Source organism: Aspergillus campestris (genome assembly GCF_002847485.1).
Source record: "Aspergillus campestris IBT 28561 chromosome Unknown P168scaffold_7, whole genome shotgun sequence".
Taxonomy (NCBI): Eukaryota; Fungi; Ascomycota; class Eurotiomycetes; order Eurotiales; family Aspergillaceae; genus Aspergillus; species Aspergillus campestris.
In genome coordinates this window covers 439893-456039 of record NW_020194342.1, presented here as the reverse complement: position 1 = coordinate 456039, position 16147 = coordinate 439893, and the positions used below count along the sequence as shown (strand labels likewise).

The 16147-nt window shown below is 50.4% G+C and overlaps 7 protein-coding genes across 7 annotated transcripts; 5 read left to right on the top strand and 2 right to left on the bottom strand.

Annotated features, from left to right (window-relative positions):
* Window positions 1-17: 17 nt before the first annotated feature.
* On the top strand, window positions 18-2795 carry spb1 (rRNA methyltransferase spb1). The gene is made up of 4 exons (XM_024835176.1): window positions 18-142; window positions 204-353; window positions 420-2094; window positions 2156-2795. Exons 1-4 carry the CDS (start codon window positions 125-127, stop codon window positions 2710-2712), a joined length of 2400 nt encoding a protein of 799 aa, XP_024692194.1. The 5' UTR covers window positions 18-124; the 3' UTR covers window positions 2713-2795.
* A 272-nt stretch (window positions 2796-3067) lies between these two features.
* dot1 (histone methyltransferase DOT1) lies at window positions 3068-5255 on the top strand. Its single transcript, XM_024835175.1, has 2 exons — window positions 3068-3866; window positions 3925-5255. Exons 1-2 carry the CDS (start codon window positions 3316-3318, stop codon window positions 4886-4888), a joined length of 1515 nt encoding a protein of 504 aa, XP_024692193.1. The 5' UTR covers window positions 3068-3315; the 3' UTR covers window positions 4889-5255.
* P168DRAFT_327660 (ATG16 family protein) lies at window positions 5147-6323 on the bottom strand. The gene is made up of 3 exons (XM_024841266.1): window positions 6044-6323; window positions 5593-5960; window positions 5147-5533 (listed from the first exon to the last, which is right to left on the bottom strand). The coding sequence occupies exons 1-3, from the start codon at window positions 6126-6128 to the stop codon at window positions 5375-5377; spliced, it is 612 nt and encodes a 203-aa protein (XP_024692192.1). The 5' UTR covers window positions 6129-6323; the 3' UTR covers window positions 5147-5374.
* A 133-nt stretch (window positions 6324-6456) lies between these two features.
* rab7 (Rab family GTPase YPT7) lies at window positions 6457-7957 on the top strand. Its single transcript, XM_024837286.1, has 6 exons — window positions 6457-6654; window positions 6713-6766; window positions 6838-6933; window positions 7017-7196; window positions 7277-7424; window positions 7488-7957. Exons 1-6 carry the CDS (start codon window positions 6625-6627, stop codon window positions 7595-7597), a joined length of 618 nt encoding a protein of 205 aa, XP_024692191.1. The 5' UTR covers window positions 6457-6624; the 3' UTR covers window positions 7598-7957.
* A 140-nt stretch (window positions 7958-8097) lies between these two features.
* Window positions 8098-10424, top strand: P168DRAFT_254112 (DMT family transporter). The gene is made up of 6 exons (XM_024834400.1): window positions 8098-8602; window positions 8698-9051; window positions 9116-9121; window positions 9189-9261; window positions 9320-9735; window positions 9799-10424. Exons 1-6 carry the CDS (start codon window positions 8483-8485, stop codon window positions 10099-10101), a joined length of 1272 nt encoding a protein of 423 aa, XP_024692190.1. The 5' UTR covers window positions 8098-8482; the 3' UTR covers window positions 10102-10424.
* A 190-nt stretch (window positions 10425-10614) lies between these two features.
* P168DRAFT_166273 (uncharacterized protein) lies at window positions 10615-11428 on the top strand. The gene is made up of 2 exons (XM_024832870.1): window positions 10615-11224; window positions 11277-11428. The coding sequence occupies exon 1, from the start codon at window positions 10680-10682 to the stop codon at window positions 11166-11168; it is 489 nt and encodes a 162-aa protein (XP_024692189.1). The 5' UTR covers window positions 10615-10679; the 3' UTR covers window positions 11169-11224; window positions 11277-11428.
* Window positions 11429-13745: 2317 nt separating this feature from the next.
* P168DRAFT_237399 (PH domain-containing protein) lies at window positions 13746-15071 on the bottom strand (the record flags this gene model as incomplete). The annotated part of the gene is made up of 3 exons (XM_024833558.1): window positions 13746-13949; window positions 13992-14759; window positions 14823-15071. The coding sequence occupies 3 exons, from the start codon at window positions 15069-15071 to the stop codon at window positions 13746-13748; spliced, it is 1221 nt and encodes a 406-aa protein (XP_024692188.1).
* Between the last annotated feature and the right edge of the window lie 1076 nt (window positions 15072-16147).

Sequence of the window (16147 nt, the reverse complement as noted above, 5' to 3'; positions counted from 1 at the left end):
GTCCCTGTTAAACACAACGGACATCGTACCTTAGGCTCTCGTCCTTCGGTCTTTTATCTTTGTACCATTCTTTTTTGGTACCTCTGGGAATTGCTGAGTCGGTTTTGACTCCCAATCCCTCACCATGGCGGTCCAGAAAAAGGTATGTGGATGGACAGACAAAATCTGATGCGCATCAAGTGACCCATACTAACGATTCGCAGCATGGTAAAGGTCGTTTGGATAAGTGGTATCACTTGGCGAAGGAGAAGGGATACCGAGCGAGAGCTGCGTTCAAGCTGGTTCAGCTGAACAAGAAATATGGGTTTTTGGAAAAGAGCAAGGTCCTCATCGATCTTTGCGCTGCACCCGGTGTAAGTAGATCCTGTCTCATTCCGCCCGTTCGATCGATCTCCTGTCAGTTCTAACAAGCTTCACAGTCGTGGTGTCAAGTTGCTGCCGAGTGTATGCCGAATCAGAGTATCATCGTCGGTGTCGATCTTTCTCCGATCAAACCCATTCCCCGAGCTATCACCTTTCAGAGTGATATTACGACCGATAAATGTCGCGCTACGCTCCGATCTCACTTGAAACACTGGAAGGCGGATACGGTGCTGCACGATGGTGCTCCCAACGTTGGTACTGCCTGGGTGCAGGATGCCTACTCGCAGGCCGAACTGGTGTTGCAGTCCTTGAAGCTGGCTACGGAGTTCTTGACGGAGGGCGGTAATTTCGTCACCAAAGTCTTCCGGTCGAAGGATTACAATTCTCTACTCTGGGTTTTCAAGCAACTGTTCACATCCGTGGAAGCCACGAAACCGCCTTCCTCTCGAAATGTCTCTGCGGAAATCTTCGTCGTCTGCCGTGGCTTCAAGGCTCCCAAGCGTATCGATCCCAAATTCCTGGATCCCAAGCACGTCTTTGCGGAACTGTCAGCCCCGACCCCGAATTACGAAGCCAAAGTGTTCGACCCCGAGAAGAAGAAGCGAAAGAGAGAAGGCTACGAGGAGGGTAACTATACGCAGTTCAAGGAAATCCCGGTCACCGAGTTCATCAACACCCAGGATCCGATTTCAATCCTGGGAGAGTACAACAAATTAAGTTTCGTACAGCAACCCGGAGGCGATCTTGCCATGGCCACTCTCAATCGACTGGAGGATACAACCGACGAGATCCGGACCTGCTGTGAGGATTTGAAGGTTCTGGGTAAGAAGGAGTTCAGAAACCTGCTCCGATGGCGGTTGAGGGTTCGCGAAAAGTTTGGTCTCGCCGTCAAGAAGGGCGCACAGGCCAAGAAGGAGGAGCCCGAGGAAGTGGCCGAGGTCGCTCCCATGGACGAAGAATTGGCAATCCAGGAAGAGCTCCATCGACTTCGGGACAAGGAAAGCGCGTCCCGGAAGAAGGAGCGACGGAAGGAGAACGAAAAGAAGCGCAAGGAAATCGTCCGCCTGCAGATGCATATGACCACCCCCATGGATATTGGCATGGAGCAATTGGGCCCGAACGGCGACGACCCCACATTTTCGCTGAAGCGCATCGACAGAGAAGGAAAGAGAGACGCGATCGCGGCTGCTGGCGGGGACGCTCACGGGGTCAGCGAGAGTGAAGAATCCGAACCTGAATCCGACTTGGAAGTGGACAGCGACGATGAAGGCGATCAGCTGGAGAGAGACCTGGATAACATGTACGAACAATATCAAGGTCGCATGGAGGACCGTGATTCCAAGCTGCGCGCAAAGAAGAATCGCAAGGCCTACGAAGCGGATGAATGGGACGGGTTCTCGGAATCCGGCGATGACAAGGACGAAGAGTCGGATGGTGAGGATCAAGACTCTGCTACCCCGGCACCGCCCAAGGACGGAACGCTCTCGAACAATGCCGCGTTGTTCTTCGACCAAGATATTTTCCAAGGGTTGGGAGTTGACGACATTGAGGACGAGGAAAGCGAGGGCGATGCCGAGGAATCGTGGGAAGATATCGACAACCACGAGGCCAAGCCTGCCTCCAAGAAGAAGAACAAGGAAGTTGCCAAGAAACCTACTCAGGCGCTCGACGACTTTTCGGACGGTGAACCCGAAGAAGTCGATGACCCGCGGAAGGGCAATGGTCAACTCGGTAAGTGCTCCAGTCATGCTACCATTCTTCGCATATTCCATTCGCTAATGCTTTGTCTCAGATATCGATATCATTACCGCAGAAGCCATGGCATTGGCCCAGCAAATGGCGACGGGCGAAAAGAGATCCAGCGACGTCGTCGACGACGGATTCAACCGCTATTCCTTCCGGGACGTTGACGGTCTCCCCGATTGGTTCATGGACGACGAGACCAAGCACAGCAAGCTCAACCGGCCTATCAGCAAGGCTGCGGCTGCGGCAATCAAAGAAAAGTTGCGCGCCATCAACGCCCGACCAATCAAGAAGGTTATGGAAGCCAAGGGCCGCAAGAAGATGAGGGCGGCCACCCGACTGGAAAAGCTGCGCAAGAAGTCGGCGCTGCTGGCGGACGACGAGGCTCTCAGCGAGCGGGACAAGTCGCAGGCCATCTCGAAGCTGATGAGCAAGGCTGCCAAGAAGAAACCCAAGCAGCAGGTGAAACTGGTTGTCGCCAAGGGAACCAACCGGGGTATCTCCGGACGGCCGCGTGGTGTCAAGGGCAAGTACAAGATTGTGGATTCACGTATGAAGAAGGACTTGCGGGCGCAGAAGCGACTGGCCCAGAAAAAGAAGCGGTAAACGCAGGAGGGTTATGGTATATACGAGATCTGTCCTGGTGGATCCCTGTACATAAAGTAATGCAAATCAAATCATTGATACCCAACCTATCTTTTATTTACCTCGTACACATTATAAACCTATGAATATCATGAGAGGAAAAGAGATCTGGTTCAGGAGGAGTGGGGGAAGTAGACCCCGGCATGAGACATCGTCCCAAGACCATGGTTCTCAACCCGGACTAAAAACGCGGGCTAAAACGCCATGCGACCCGGAGTGGCGGCGGAGGGCGAACCATCAACTGGTCCATCTCGCCGTCATCTTTTTTCTTTCTTCTTTCTTTCTTTTCTTTCTTCCTCTTCAACCTCTCCACCAGCTCCACCCGTGTGATTCATTTGATTCCCCTTCTTTTTGGTTGTGAATATTTACATCTTACATTCTTTACTTACACTTGTATATCTTACCTTGCATTCTCCTCCTTGCATATCTGACCGGTTCACATGTCTTGGTCTATTTCCGTCACAAAGAGCCAGAAATAAAAAAAAATCATAAAAAAAAGAAAGAAAAATACAACCAAAAATACAAAAGAAAAGCCCGCCCACGTGTGGCCCACTCGTCATCTTCATGGGGTTTTTTGACCACCTCCAGAAAGGAGGGTCATTTTCGTTGCAGCCGAAGAAGCCGCAGATTCGCAAAGTCGTCCAGACGCGCCCCGCGGCCCCCTCGAGGTCTTCTTCGCAAACGCCCAGCAGCGCGCAACCCCGCGCGTCATCGACGGATAAATCTCGGCACCCTCGATCGCAACGCAGCTCAGCCTCGCGGGATTCGGAACCCCCAGCCTCGAAGCGACGGCTAGGAACACCTCTGCGGAGTCGGAAGCGCCAAACTCCGGAACTCCGACTCTCGAGCGATGACGATGACGATGCGAGCGACACCGACGCCTCGTTTGAGGTGCGCAAACGCGCTCGGACGAGCGACAGCGCGGAACCGGACTTGGAGCGGCGGGTGCGGTCTTTGAAGGCTTTTACGGAGGACGCGGTCAAAGCACTGCCGATGGTACATGCGGCTGAGATCACTTCGGTGCAGAAGCCTGGGAATTTCCAACCGGCGTTCGGGCGGACAGATCAGCCTGCGGAGGTTCTCCTGCAGTATCCGAGCGCCTCCCCGAAGGAGAGGTATGGTCCTCCTTTGCCTCTTTTTCTTTTCTCAATACTAACAATCCGGTGATTCCAGGTACCAGCTCATGGTTCCTCGCGACAAAGACGACTTCAAGCCTCTCGACGACATCTTCCACGTTATCGATATCGTTTCCCAGAACTACCTCCCTGATGACGAGACCGACGTGTTCGACAACGAATCCACCGGAATCAAGAGGAGGATGCGCCGCGCGATGGCCCAGTCTTCTGAGGACGACTTTCGAGAAGTGGTGGCGGATTACAACCGTACGATTGAGCGCTTGAGGCGGGACGGCATCATCGCAAAGAAGCTCGACGCCACCCACCGCTTGGAGTTGCCGCATGTCGAACGGATCTTGACCCAGATATACTCCCGCACGGTCTCGCCGCGGGTTGATACGCTCCGTCAATACGAAAACGGTTCAGACAACGTCTACGGCGAACTGCTCCCCCGGTTCATAAGCACGATCTTTAAGGAAACGGGCTTGAAATCGGGCCAGGTGTTCGTTGATCTCGGATCTGGCGTGGGAAATGTTGTCCTTCAAGCGGCGTTGGAGATAGGCTGCGAAAGCTGGGGCTGTGAGATGATGCAGAACGCGTGCGACCTGGCCGATCTCCAGCAAAAAGAGTTCAGAGCGCGGTGTCGACTGTGGGGGATCGCGCCGGGCAAGACCCATCTCGTCCGGGGCGACTTTCTGCAGGAACAGAGCATCATCGATGTGCTGAAGCGCGCCGACGTCATCCTCATCAACAACCAGGCCTTTACACCCCAGCTAAACAACGAGCTGATCAATCATTTCTTGGATATGAAAGAGGGCTGCAAGATCGTATCCCTCAAGTCGTTCGTCCCGGCCGGTCACAAGATCCAAGCTCGGAACCTCAACTCCCCCATCAACCTGCTGAAGGTCAAGCAGAAGAATTACTGGTCCAACAGTGTCAGTTGGACTGATGTCGGCGGCACCTATTTCGTCGCTACTAAAGACAGCTCCAGGCTGAAAGCCTTTGCGGACAGTATGGGGTGAGAAGCAGGTCTCGTCCCGTCCTCCCACTTCATTTTCCCTTTAGGGAAGTATAAAGCTACATTTGGAAAGCAAGGTATATTATTTGCTTTTTTTTTTCTTGTCTTTTTGTTTGTTGCTTGCGCGTGTCTTATTTGCCCTTTCTGGAAAGATATTCCCCCCACCGCGATACACGATACGATACCACTCTTTCTTGTATAAACAGACTTTTCTGCAACGCCAGCATGTGCTTTTTTGTCGCTTTCATAGAAACATGTGTTTCGGTTTGGTGCTTATGACTTGACGCAAGATTATGGGATGGGATGGGATGGGATGGGATGGGTGAGCCGCGGGTGTCAACATGGCATCCTGTGCATATATCATGGGTATCATTACATAGAACAGAGCAGGTATAGAAGAGAGAGAAAGAAACCATCAGAACCGTGCAGGACACCTGCGCTGCATGTTACAAGAAGAACACTTGTTTGTTTAGTCCGACCCTCATCACCCTCAAGAATATTTGGAAGCGTCATTCATAGCTTCCGCCTCCCTGCCCATCCTCACCATCCACCGATCAACGAGCTCCTGATTTTCCCGCTGCAACCGACCGGTGCGTTCCTCAGCCATATTAAGCTGCAAGTTCAACGAAGCAAGTTCGTCTTGGAAATCCTAGAAACAACCCAATTAGCATAGGAAAATGCGCCGGGACCAAGCCAATCAATGCCTACATCAAGTAACTTCGCTTTCCCCCTCAACTCCTCGTCGCGATCCTTCAACCGCAACTGTAGATGTGTCGCATCTTGCTCCAGCGTCTTAATCCGCCGACCGTCAAGGGTATTCCTCTTGCGCAGCTTCTCCAGGTCAGCGGTTGTACGATTCAGTCGGTCCTGCAGCTCCGAGCGCGATCGCTGCGCTTCCGACAGATCCGCGCGAGTGAGGGCTAGAAGATCGTGCGGCGATTGCGCCGACTCCCCTTTCGACTGCTTCTTGGGATCGGTGGTGGATGGGGAGCGCGCGGCTGCTGCTGGCGATTGGGCGCCAGATGGTGGTGCGGTGGTGGGCGTTGAGCGACTGGCTCGGTCGGCGAGTTTGGTGTCTACAGCCGCAAAAGGAAAAAACTATGTGGTTAGTGGGTGCGGTCTGGGGCAATGTGTGTATCAGTGGCGTTTTGTCACGTACAAGCGTCGTAGATGGCGCTGTTGGCTTTTTCTCGTCGATCGCGAACCGCCAAGGCGACGGAGTACTCCTCGCCCCAGGGCGCCATATGAATATAGATTGTAGATAGATGATATGAGGGGTTGTCGACTTAAGAGAATAGGAAAGTGGATCATAAATGCATGTTGACACAACGGGTTGATGATAAGACCGGAACGTATATCCCCTAACAAATAGTAATAATGTCGTGATACCAGACGAACTGGCTACCAGCTAGTAGCCCATGATACCTAGATGGTGAAGTGTTGTCGGGTGGATAAGTGGGTTGGGTGACGATATCGCCGACCGCGTGCCAACCAGCACACCGCCTCGGCCACCGCCTGTGGGGGCGCATGCATCATCGAGGCAGTGAGTGAAACCAACCATTCCTCATTCACTACGAACGACGGCGACTACTACCTCGTCCGTTCTTCACGACCAGTTCAGACTATCGTTTGCTGTCTTGATTGAGCCTTTTTGAAAACGCTCTTGTTCTTGCTTGACTTGACCCTCGCGCATCTCCCGTCTGACCTTTCCGTCGTCCGTATCGGCTCTTATCTCCCGCCATGTCGTTACGGAAGAAGGTCTTATTGAAGGTGAGTTTTTCCCTCCCCTACTTTACTCGACGGTCGCTTACACGAATATGGTCTGTAGGTGATCATACTGGGTGACAGTGGCGTGGGGAAAACAAGTTTGATGAACCAATATGTCCGGGCTCCTCCACTTCTCCAATACCCAAGACCTATACAGTCAACTGACCCTCCAACGTTAATCTACAGGTCAACAAGAAGTTCAGCGCAAGCTACAAAGCCACCATCGGTGCGGACTTCCTGACCAAAGAGGTCCTCGTCGATGACCGTCTGGTAACAATGCAGGTAAATTTGCGTCCCAACTACCCTACCTATGCACGGCTGGGAATAAGAGTGGGCTGACTTGACTTCTTTCTGCTGTCGATCAGATCTGGGATACGGCTGGTCAAGAGCGCTTTCAGTCTCTGGGCGTCGCGTTCTACCGTGGTGCTGATTGCTGTGTGCTGGTGTACGATGTCAACAATCCTAAGAGTTTCGAGGCGCTAGATAGCTGGCGGGATGAATTCTTGATTCAGGCTAGTCCTCATGATCCGGAGAACTTTCCTTTTGTATGACTCTCTCTCTTCCTCTATACATATATATCCACATATGTATGTGTCTGTCTGGCGATCTCTGCTAACCAGAATAGGTCGTGATCGGTAATAAGATCGATGTGGAGGAGAACAAGCGCATGATCTCTTCGAAGCGCGCCATGACCTTCTGCCAATCGAAGGGCAACATTCCCTACTTTGAGACCAGTGCCAAGGAAGCCGTAAACGTGGAGCAGGCTTTTGAAGGTGTGTATCTTCATGTCCTTCTGCTCAACGATCTCACTAGACACACACTGACATACAATGCAGTCATCGCACGGAGCGCATTGGCCCAGGAAGAGGCAGAGGAGTTCAGCGGTGAATTCAGCGACCCGATCAATATCCACCTGGACAATGAGCAGGATGGATGTGCCTGTTAAATTCTACACGATACACATGATTTGCGAATGACTTTCCACCCGTTTCTGAGATCATCGTCTTCTTTTGAATGTGTTCCATGATGTTTTGTAGACTTGTCGTATTCCTTCTTGATTGACTTGGGACTTGACGCAAGGTGTTTCTTCTCCTGGGATATCCTGATCAATGGTATATATTTCAGGCGTTCCTCTTGTATCGCCCTTTTTGTTCCTGCTCTTCGTTATTCTTGATTGTCCGCCAGGATTTGTTTTTCTAGTCCAAGTGTCTTTCCTTTTTGAAGGCAGCGAATAATTCACGTGTAGTTTGCTAGGAGTTAGGAATTCCACGATTGAATTGACCGTGAATTATCATCGTCAGCGGAATATAGTACATACCTTATCAGTCCCTTGAGACCCTGCAGCAAGGGAGCATAACGGTCATCTTGGCACAAGAGCAGCACGAGATGTGACTGCGTAACGGGATGATCTCTCCGTCTCCAAACCCCACTCGACCCAAATCCTCCATGTCTTATCTTCCCTGCCAAATTCTCCAAAACACCCCGGTGGTTTGCTGCTCTGATGGGTCTAGTAGCCAGGGATTAATTAACCAGTCTCATGTCGGTCGTCCTTCGAGGCATCGGGGTTAGTTCCGTCAGCTGATGCTCCAATAACGAGAACCAATACTATGGTACTGCTTGACCGACGATCGACATCCCAAGCAGTCGACACTAGTGTCCGAGATTCCACACTTCAGGCGGTCCTTTTCCCCTGACAATCAGCGCGAACCCACCGACCGGAGTTCTCATCCATGTGCGCGCGTGGGCACTTTTTGAACCTTGAGAACTGTGCTCGCGCTCGGAAAAGATCCAACCGTTTACAGACACCACTTAACCCTCATCCCCGACATAAATGGACGAATCTTCGAACCCCAAGGGCCTGGCCCGCCTGTGTGTCACAAGACGGTCTCTGGGCGTTTGTCTACTATTGATTGTGGTCGTCCTATGGACGACGTCGAATTTTCTGGCTAGTGTAAGTGCTTGTTGCTGGGCTTTCTTTGTGGCGACCAATGTTGTAAACAGCGGGATGCTAATGTTGATGGAATTTTTTTTTCTACGGTACTTTAGACTATCTTTGCGGATGACACGTATTCGAAACCTTTCTTCGTTACCTATGTCGATACGTCGATGTTTATTCTCCCGTTTTCTGTGATCATTTTCCGAAGACTCTGGGGGCTGTGGCGTGCCGGAAAACTCAATCGCATCAACTCTTTCTCGAGCTTTATCGACCTCATCGACTCCCAAGACCCGTCGTCCAGTGGCGAGACACAGAGCATCATCAGCCATGGCGATGGCGACCGGGACCGGGACCCTGAGATGTTGGACGTGGGGATGATGGACCCCGCCTCCAAGGAGGGAGAGTCTTCCAAACTGGGAGTGCGGGAGACGGCGAGGTTGAGTCTCCAGTTCTGTATTCTATGGGTAAGTCCGGTCAATCATGCTGACGCGTCGTCGGCGATTCAAGTTCATTGCTAACCTGTGGTAGTTCCTTGTAAGTGGCCCATCTGAGGCTTGTTTGAGGCCCCTGTCCGACCTCACGCTCATTCCGTGATATATAGGCCAACTACTTTGCGCTGGCTTGTCTGCAATACACTACCGTCGGCAGCACGACGATTCTCACGTCCACCAGTGGTACGATCCCACAATAGTGTGCATTCATCGAAGATCCAACTGACACAACTGACTGCAGGCGTCTGGACCCTCATCTTCGGGGCCATGATCAGAGTCGAAAAGTTCACCCTCCGCAAACTCGCCGGTGTCATCGCCTCGCTGATCGGAATCGTCCTGATCTCGCGCGTCGATCTATCCGGACCGTCGACCCCCTCCGCAGGCGATGGCAATGACGGCAAATTCCCGACGAAGAGCACGGGCGAGATCGCCCTGGGAGACGCCATGGCCGGCTTCAGCGCCATCATGTACGGCATCTACACGGTTGTCCTCAAGAAGCAGGTCGACGACGAGTCTCGCGTCAACATGCCCATCTTCTTCGGTCTGGTCGGGATCTTCAACATCGCCTTTCTCTGGCCGGGGTTCATCATTCTGCATCTTATCGGTCTCGAAGAGTTTGCTCTTCCCCCGACGGCAAATATCACCATGATTATCATTGTATGCTTTCCCTTTTTTTTTTTCTTCTTTCTTGTGGGCACCATTGTCTAACCACCACAACAGTTCAACTCCCTCGCAGCCCTCGCCTCAGACATCTGCTGGGCATACGCAATGCTCCTCACCACCCCGCTAGTCGTAACCGTCGGCCTCAGTCTGACCATCCCCCTCTCCCTCGTCGGGCAGATCGTGCTCCAAGGCCAGTACGCCAGCGCGGTTTACTGGGTCGGAGCGGGCATCGTGTTCCTCTCGTTCCTGGTCGTAAACCACGAGAGCAAGACAACCGCCGAAGAGACCTCCGCTGCGCCTAGCGATTCCACCACCGACCAACGATACGACGCCGTGCCGGCTCACGAAGACGATCAGTAATTTAGACTTCTCTGTTTATATTTTACCCCTTTTATTACTACCTTTATTATGATCATCAGCATCATGTTTTTACTTATTTTTGGTTGGGATTTCGCTCTGTGTTGGGGATAGATGGATGACGGACGGTCGGAAAGCAAGCGATGGGTATAGTATACGTTCTGCGATCTGCATACTCTTTCTTCCTTGCCTTGTTTTTGCTGTGTACATTGCCTCTATACATAAACTTATATATGTATATACATATGGATGATTGATCCCAGGGGATTGGTCAACATTCATGTTTATCTTTATCTTCATTTGCATTATTTCTTGTCTTGCCCCCCGTCATTCTAACTTTATGTTCGAATCAATTGCCTGTACCCAATTTTCACACGTTATGTACCAGACTTTAAGCCTGAAATAGTCAACTTTCTTTGAGGTAAATAGAATTGTCAGCTGATTTGCAAAGCTCATCGTTTGTTTTGACTTTCCTTGCAATCTTGCAAGCAACTACTCGCAACCTTTTCCATACCTTCTAAATCATCAATACCATCACACTTCCTACTTCCACCAGCCACCCCCCGATCCCAACAGTGAAAATGATCGGCAACTCCCAGCTCTTCCTCTTCGGCCTCGAAGGCACCGAAATCAACCTCCCCAGCTCCGACTCACTCCAAATCCGCGGCAACACATGGGTAATTGACAAGAAGCTCAACGAAGTCTCCTGCAGTACCACACGCGAGAATCTCGACCGTGCGGCCCCATCTTACACAATGGGAAAGTTCTCATGTCATCAGACAGGAGCTCCTCCCGAGTCTGCGTTTATGAGAATCTACGCTCAAGTCCCGATCGACGAAACCCAGTTCCTGAGACCTGAGATACGGGCAACGCAGGCTGTCCCTCCTTACCGGCATGGTGAGGTTATGGCGTTGAAACGGTTCAAGGAGGGTGGCTGTACGGTTGTGCCGGAGCTTCTTGGGTATGGTGAGCTTGTTCAAGATAGGTATGGGCTTGTGTCCGGGGGGTATATCATCTATCTTGTTTGGAAGAAAGTTCCAGGCGAGTCATTGTCACGACAGTTTTTCTGATCGTTTGATCTTCCCACGCGAGATCTTATTCGTCGGAGTTTTCGAGCTGCTTATGAGTGAGTTCATAGAAGCCTTTCTGACTATAGATCAGGTTGATATATATTATAGAACGTTGATATCTTTTGGCTATATGTCAATGACAAAAACCCCGGCTAAGATTCTTTGGGATAAAGACTCTGCTGAGTTATATATCTCTGGATTCTCAACAGCTGTCAAAGTCGACCCTACCAAAGAATGGAATGATGAGAATTACGCCATATTCCAACTTCCCAAGCGACCTAGGTATAACTGGGAGGACACCACTTTATGGGAGTGGTGAAACAAGAGAAGTTTCCACTCTATCTTTGAAGATGCGAGTCAACTCCCCTCTTTGTTTAGAGGTGCGAGTATCTCATATAGCAAATAAGACTCCTCTTTACTATGAAGATGGGAGCAGAATACTCTCCCTTTTCTGGGAGGTGTAAGTGATCATCCCAGTGCCCTCCTCCAAATACATGGAGTAGCATATGACAGATGCGGATCATGAGTCCTTGACATGACTCGGAGGAGCCTAGTCACTTGCATATATAACTTCTTTCTGTGGCAGTGAATGCAACTGGGTAATATATCAGCTGATTTGCAACGCTTTCTCTCACCATTTGGATTTGAAGTTTCTTTGCATTCTTGCATTCTTGCAACTACTTCAGTGCTTTTCATAGCGTGCTGCTCCAATGCTGAAATCTCCAAACCAATGGTACTACTACATACTTCAATTCCAGTAGTGAGAACGATCGGTAAGGCTCAGTTCTGTTTGCTTTGATATCAGAATACTAAAGGTTATTTGTTTCCAGCTCTGACTCGCTCAAAATCTATAGTTGTATATAGATGATATTACAAGGAGCTTAACGAAGTCTCTTATAATATTATACACGAGGATCTTGATTATGATAATCATACAGAAACTACGTTACCTTATATAACAAATTCTTACAATGATCAGGTTAGAGCCGTCTCCAATTCCACCTTTTTAAGAATCTACTCTCAAATCCTACTCAATCACAGAATACCAGTTTCCAAGTCTCAAGATTCAAGTCAAACAAGCAGCCCCTTCCTGTGAGCATGCTAAGATCACGATATCAAAAAGATCCAAGCAATGTAGCTCCTACCCAAGAGAGCTTGGGTATAATGAAACCGTTCAAATGGAGAAAGAACGGACTCGCGCCTGCAGTATTATACATACAAATCCCAACTACTGCACCGAAATACCGAACGGCATTTTGGTCGGACTGAGTATGTCTGATATATGTTCACTTGTTTGGGATAAGGATAAGAATCCCTACTAAGATTCAGGTTTAAACTCGGTCCGTGAGTCTACTCGAATCTCAAGGGAAGACAACTGCTAACCATGTAGGCAGAGTTAATCATGGCTGAGCCTCTTCACACATTGCAGACTGGTGGTGGTGATGAAGGCCCTGAAAAGGGGGACAGTAAGCGTGGAGGAACCACCAAGAAGGTAGGAAACCCCTCAGCTGGATCAGACTAGAAGAAACCCAAGCTAACCACACTGAAAGCGCTACCGTGTAAAAGTGCGGCGTATGCAGCCGCCGCGGCCATCACACCCACGAGCATTGGAAGCATGGTGGTAGTGCCACGGAAACGAAAAATATCGCGGTATGAGCCATATATATACGCCTCTTATAGTCAGATCAAGATATCCAGCAGGCGAGCTTACAGCAACGAGGCCTGATCGATGAGCTAGCTAGCTACTCCGGCGGAACGCGGAGCGGAACTCTCTCGTCAGCTCCTGCGTAGACAAGGACCCTCCGCGGACGATGTGCAGACGCTTGCCACTCAGCAGTCGGAGGCATCCTCTATCTCAGAGGGCCTGGGGGAAGAGCTGGATATTAGTCTGAAGCTCAACTCTGACAGCGAAGAGGTAGAGATTGATAATGATGATTGGTGGGTCTTGGGCTGTTTTGCTTGTTCTTTTCTTGCTTTGCTATCTTTTCTTTCTTTGTTTTTGTAATCGTCTCAGTTGAATGAATATGTCCCAGTACAGGGTGTTACACAAGGGGACTCAGCGAGTGCAGAAGTGTCTAGATATCTTTTGTAGCCAAATGGTAGTTATTCTTTGCGTCAACTTCATTATTTTACTTGTCTACTTTATTATATATCTTGCACTACCCCCACTTGTCGGTGGATATGAGACGGGTCAGCCCTATCATGCCCTCCGGGGCTGATCCACCTAGTGTATATGTAGGTAGATGCCTGAAGCAAGAGAAGATGAATATGTTGATGAAATTTCAGAAATAGATATTGAATGTATATATATATTGAGAAATGGAGCGAGGGAGTGTAGGGGCCGGATTAAAATACAGTAGGTAGAAGGCGTGTAGAAGATGAACGACGAAAGCCCAGATATTCGATCTCTCTCTCGCTCTCTCTCTGGTCGGATTATAGATCGATATGATATGATATGATATGATAGACAAGAAGGGATGAAAGTAGAGATAAAATATTAATAAACCTTGTAAGGGGAAATATGGAAGGAAAGGGAATAATTTTGTATTGTACAAGGAGACAGGGAAGGAGACAGAATTAAGTAGCTTTCTTTCGCGCGACGAGGACGCTCTTCAGAGAGCCGAGCCACTTGGCGAGCGATTCTTCGTCTTCGGTGCATAGTCGGTAGGATTTCTCTTCTGCGATGATCTGGATGCAGTTCTGTTTGGAGCGCGACACGGGGTCGATCTCTGCGGCGTCGATGACTTGTTCCATGGGGATGATTCGCACGGCGGAGTATTCCTGTCATTAGATGTTAGTGAATCTGTTTTCGTGCCGGCACACCGTCCTGATAAGGTCTCCGTAGCAGACGAGAGAAGAGCATACCTGATCATCCTTGTAGAAGGAAAGGCTTTTTGGGCGCAAGACCACCCACAGCCGTTTCCACTGGCGCACGGTGCCCTTGATCCGAAGACACTGCAGGTAGCCGTTGCAGATCACTCTCTCCGGGTCGCGCGGGGTGGCCGCGTCGACGACTCGGTTCTGGTCGCGTGGCAGGGGCGGTTGGGTGCTACTCGGGGCCGACGCAGACAGGTTCTGGAACGAGGACTTGGACTTGACGTAAGTGCTGGCCGGACCGTCCGACCATTCCGAGTAGGAGGTGATGTCGTTGCCGGAGTAGTCTTGGATGGACGTGAGACGGCTGGAGTGACGGCCCAGCTCCGGCGAGCTGGCTCGTCCCGCATGTTCGACCTCCGAGTGGTCGGTCGAGTCGTAGATGCGCGGGCGGGGCGCGTTCGCCGTCGCCTTTGGTTTCCCCCCTTTTCCTAGAAACGCTTCCTCCTCCTCGTCCACGCGGGTCTCGGCGCGAATACTCTCGATCCAGACCTGTGCCTCCTTCTCCGACGACGCCTGGAAGCGATAGTTTTTCGAGGGGGAGAAGATCCCGAAGACGTGCTGTTTCGACGAGCGCGGCGATCGGACGGGCGCGACTGCGGTTACTTCGGACAGGGTGATCGACGCGCGGAGCCGGGTCGCCTCTTCATCTTTGTAGACGGATAATAGATTCGGTCGCAGTACTAGATACGCTTGTTTCCAGGAAGCTCGGAACGCCTGAGCGCATGCAGGTTAGCAGAGGGGACATGACTTGAACTTCGGGGAGAGGGATCCACTAACATGCTTGTGCTTCACGCGACGAAGGATCTTGCCCGTCTTCAGAACCCGGTCAAACTCAAAGCTCCCATTCTCGTTGACGGGGGAGAATGTGTCCAGATTGACGTGTCCGACGTGAGCGTTACGGAAGAAAGGCGGGGCCGGGTGCGGAACGGAGGAATGCTGGAGGGTACCATCGGGGAGCTGGATGGCCGGGGCAGTGGAAAGGGCCTCGGAGAGAGAGGGGCACGAGGTGGAGAGCGACTGGGCCATTCTGAGTTGGGACACTGGTCTCTCTTTTGTTGTTCGTGTTGAAAGGGATGAGTTGAAGTCTTCCGGTGGTGTAGTCAAATCATTTGTTGGAGAAAGTGAGGGCGCATCCACACATGGAGAAACGGGGAGGATAGGTCTCCATCAATGTGATAAATGGCAGCCTAGACGGAAGAAAGGTTGACGACCAACAGAGGAATTCACGAGGCGCTGACTCGAGGGGATCAGGGAGGGGTTCAATAAATGTATATGAAAAAGGGTGGTGTATAGTAGTCGAATAATATAGGGGAGAGAAAAAGGGCCGAGAACGGGGGGGGAGGAAGAGAGTTATGGATTGATGATGATTACCCAAATAGGAGAGATGTGTCGGACCCAGAGAAAGTCCCCAAAATAAATATTAAATTGATTTCAACATTCATATATTAATAGTTAATCACCCCCTTCTTCTCTGCCCCGTGCAGCGGATCCTGCGAGTGATTTCGCATTCGGGCTGTATTAGTATGGGGAATTCCCATGATCATAGTGTACGGGTTGATCTCATGGACATGGTGGGGTGATCAGTACTAGGAGTACAGAGTATCAAATAATTTGAATAAGACAAGAGAAGAAAAAGAAGAGAGTGTATAGGTCATGTGCAAGAGGATATGACGAGTGACAGATTATGGTCTGAACCTGACATGATCGAGTCATGATACTGGATTGATATAAGATGACTGGAATACATACCGGTCTGGATCAGTATTGTGAAAGACCAGGAAGAATAGAGTAGGGACTAAGGCCATCAAGCTGTAAGCTCCAGGCATGCAGGCTCATAAGCTTCTCCAAGACTTCCCTCCTATAACAGGTAGGTATGATATGACGCTATAATACTCTAACAATACTATAATATATCACTAATATGGATCATATTATTCAGAAATAAGTATGATATATATTAAAGAAATAATCAATCAAATCCATCCTATTCTTAGAGGCCACCTGGACTTCTCTAACGCCAGGGTCACGTGTGGGGCGGTGGGGTCATTGTCCGAGTTCTGGACACTTACGGGGTATTACCGGTATTGTACCGTCTGGTCAGG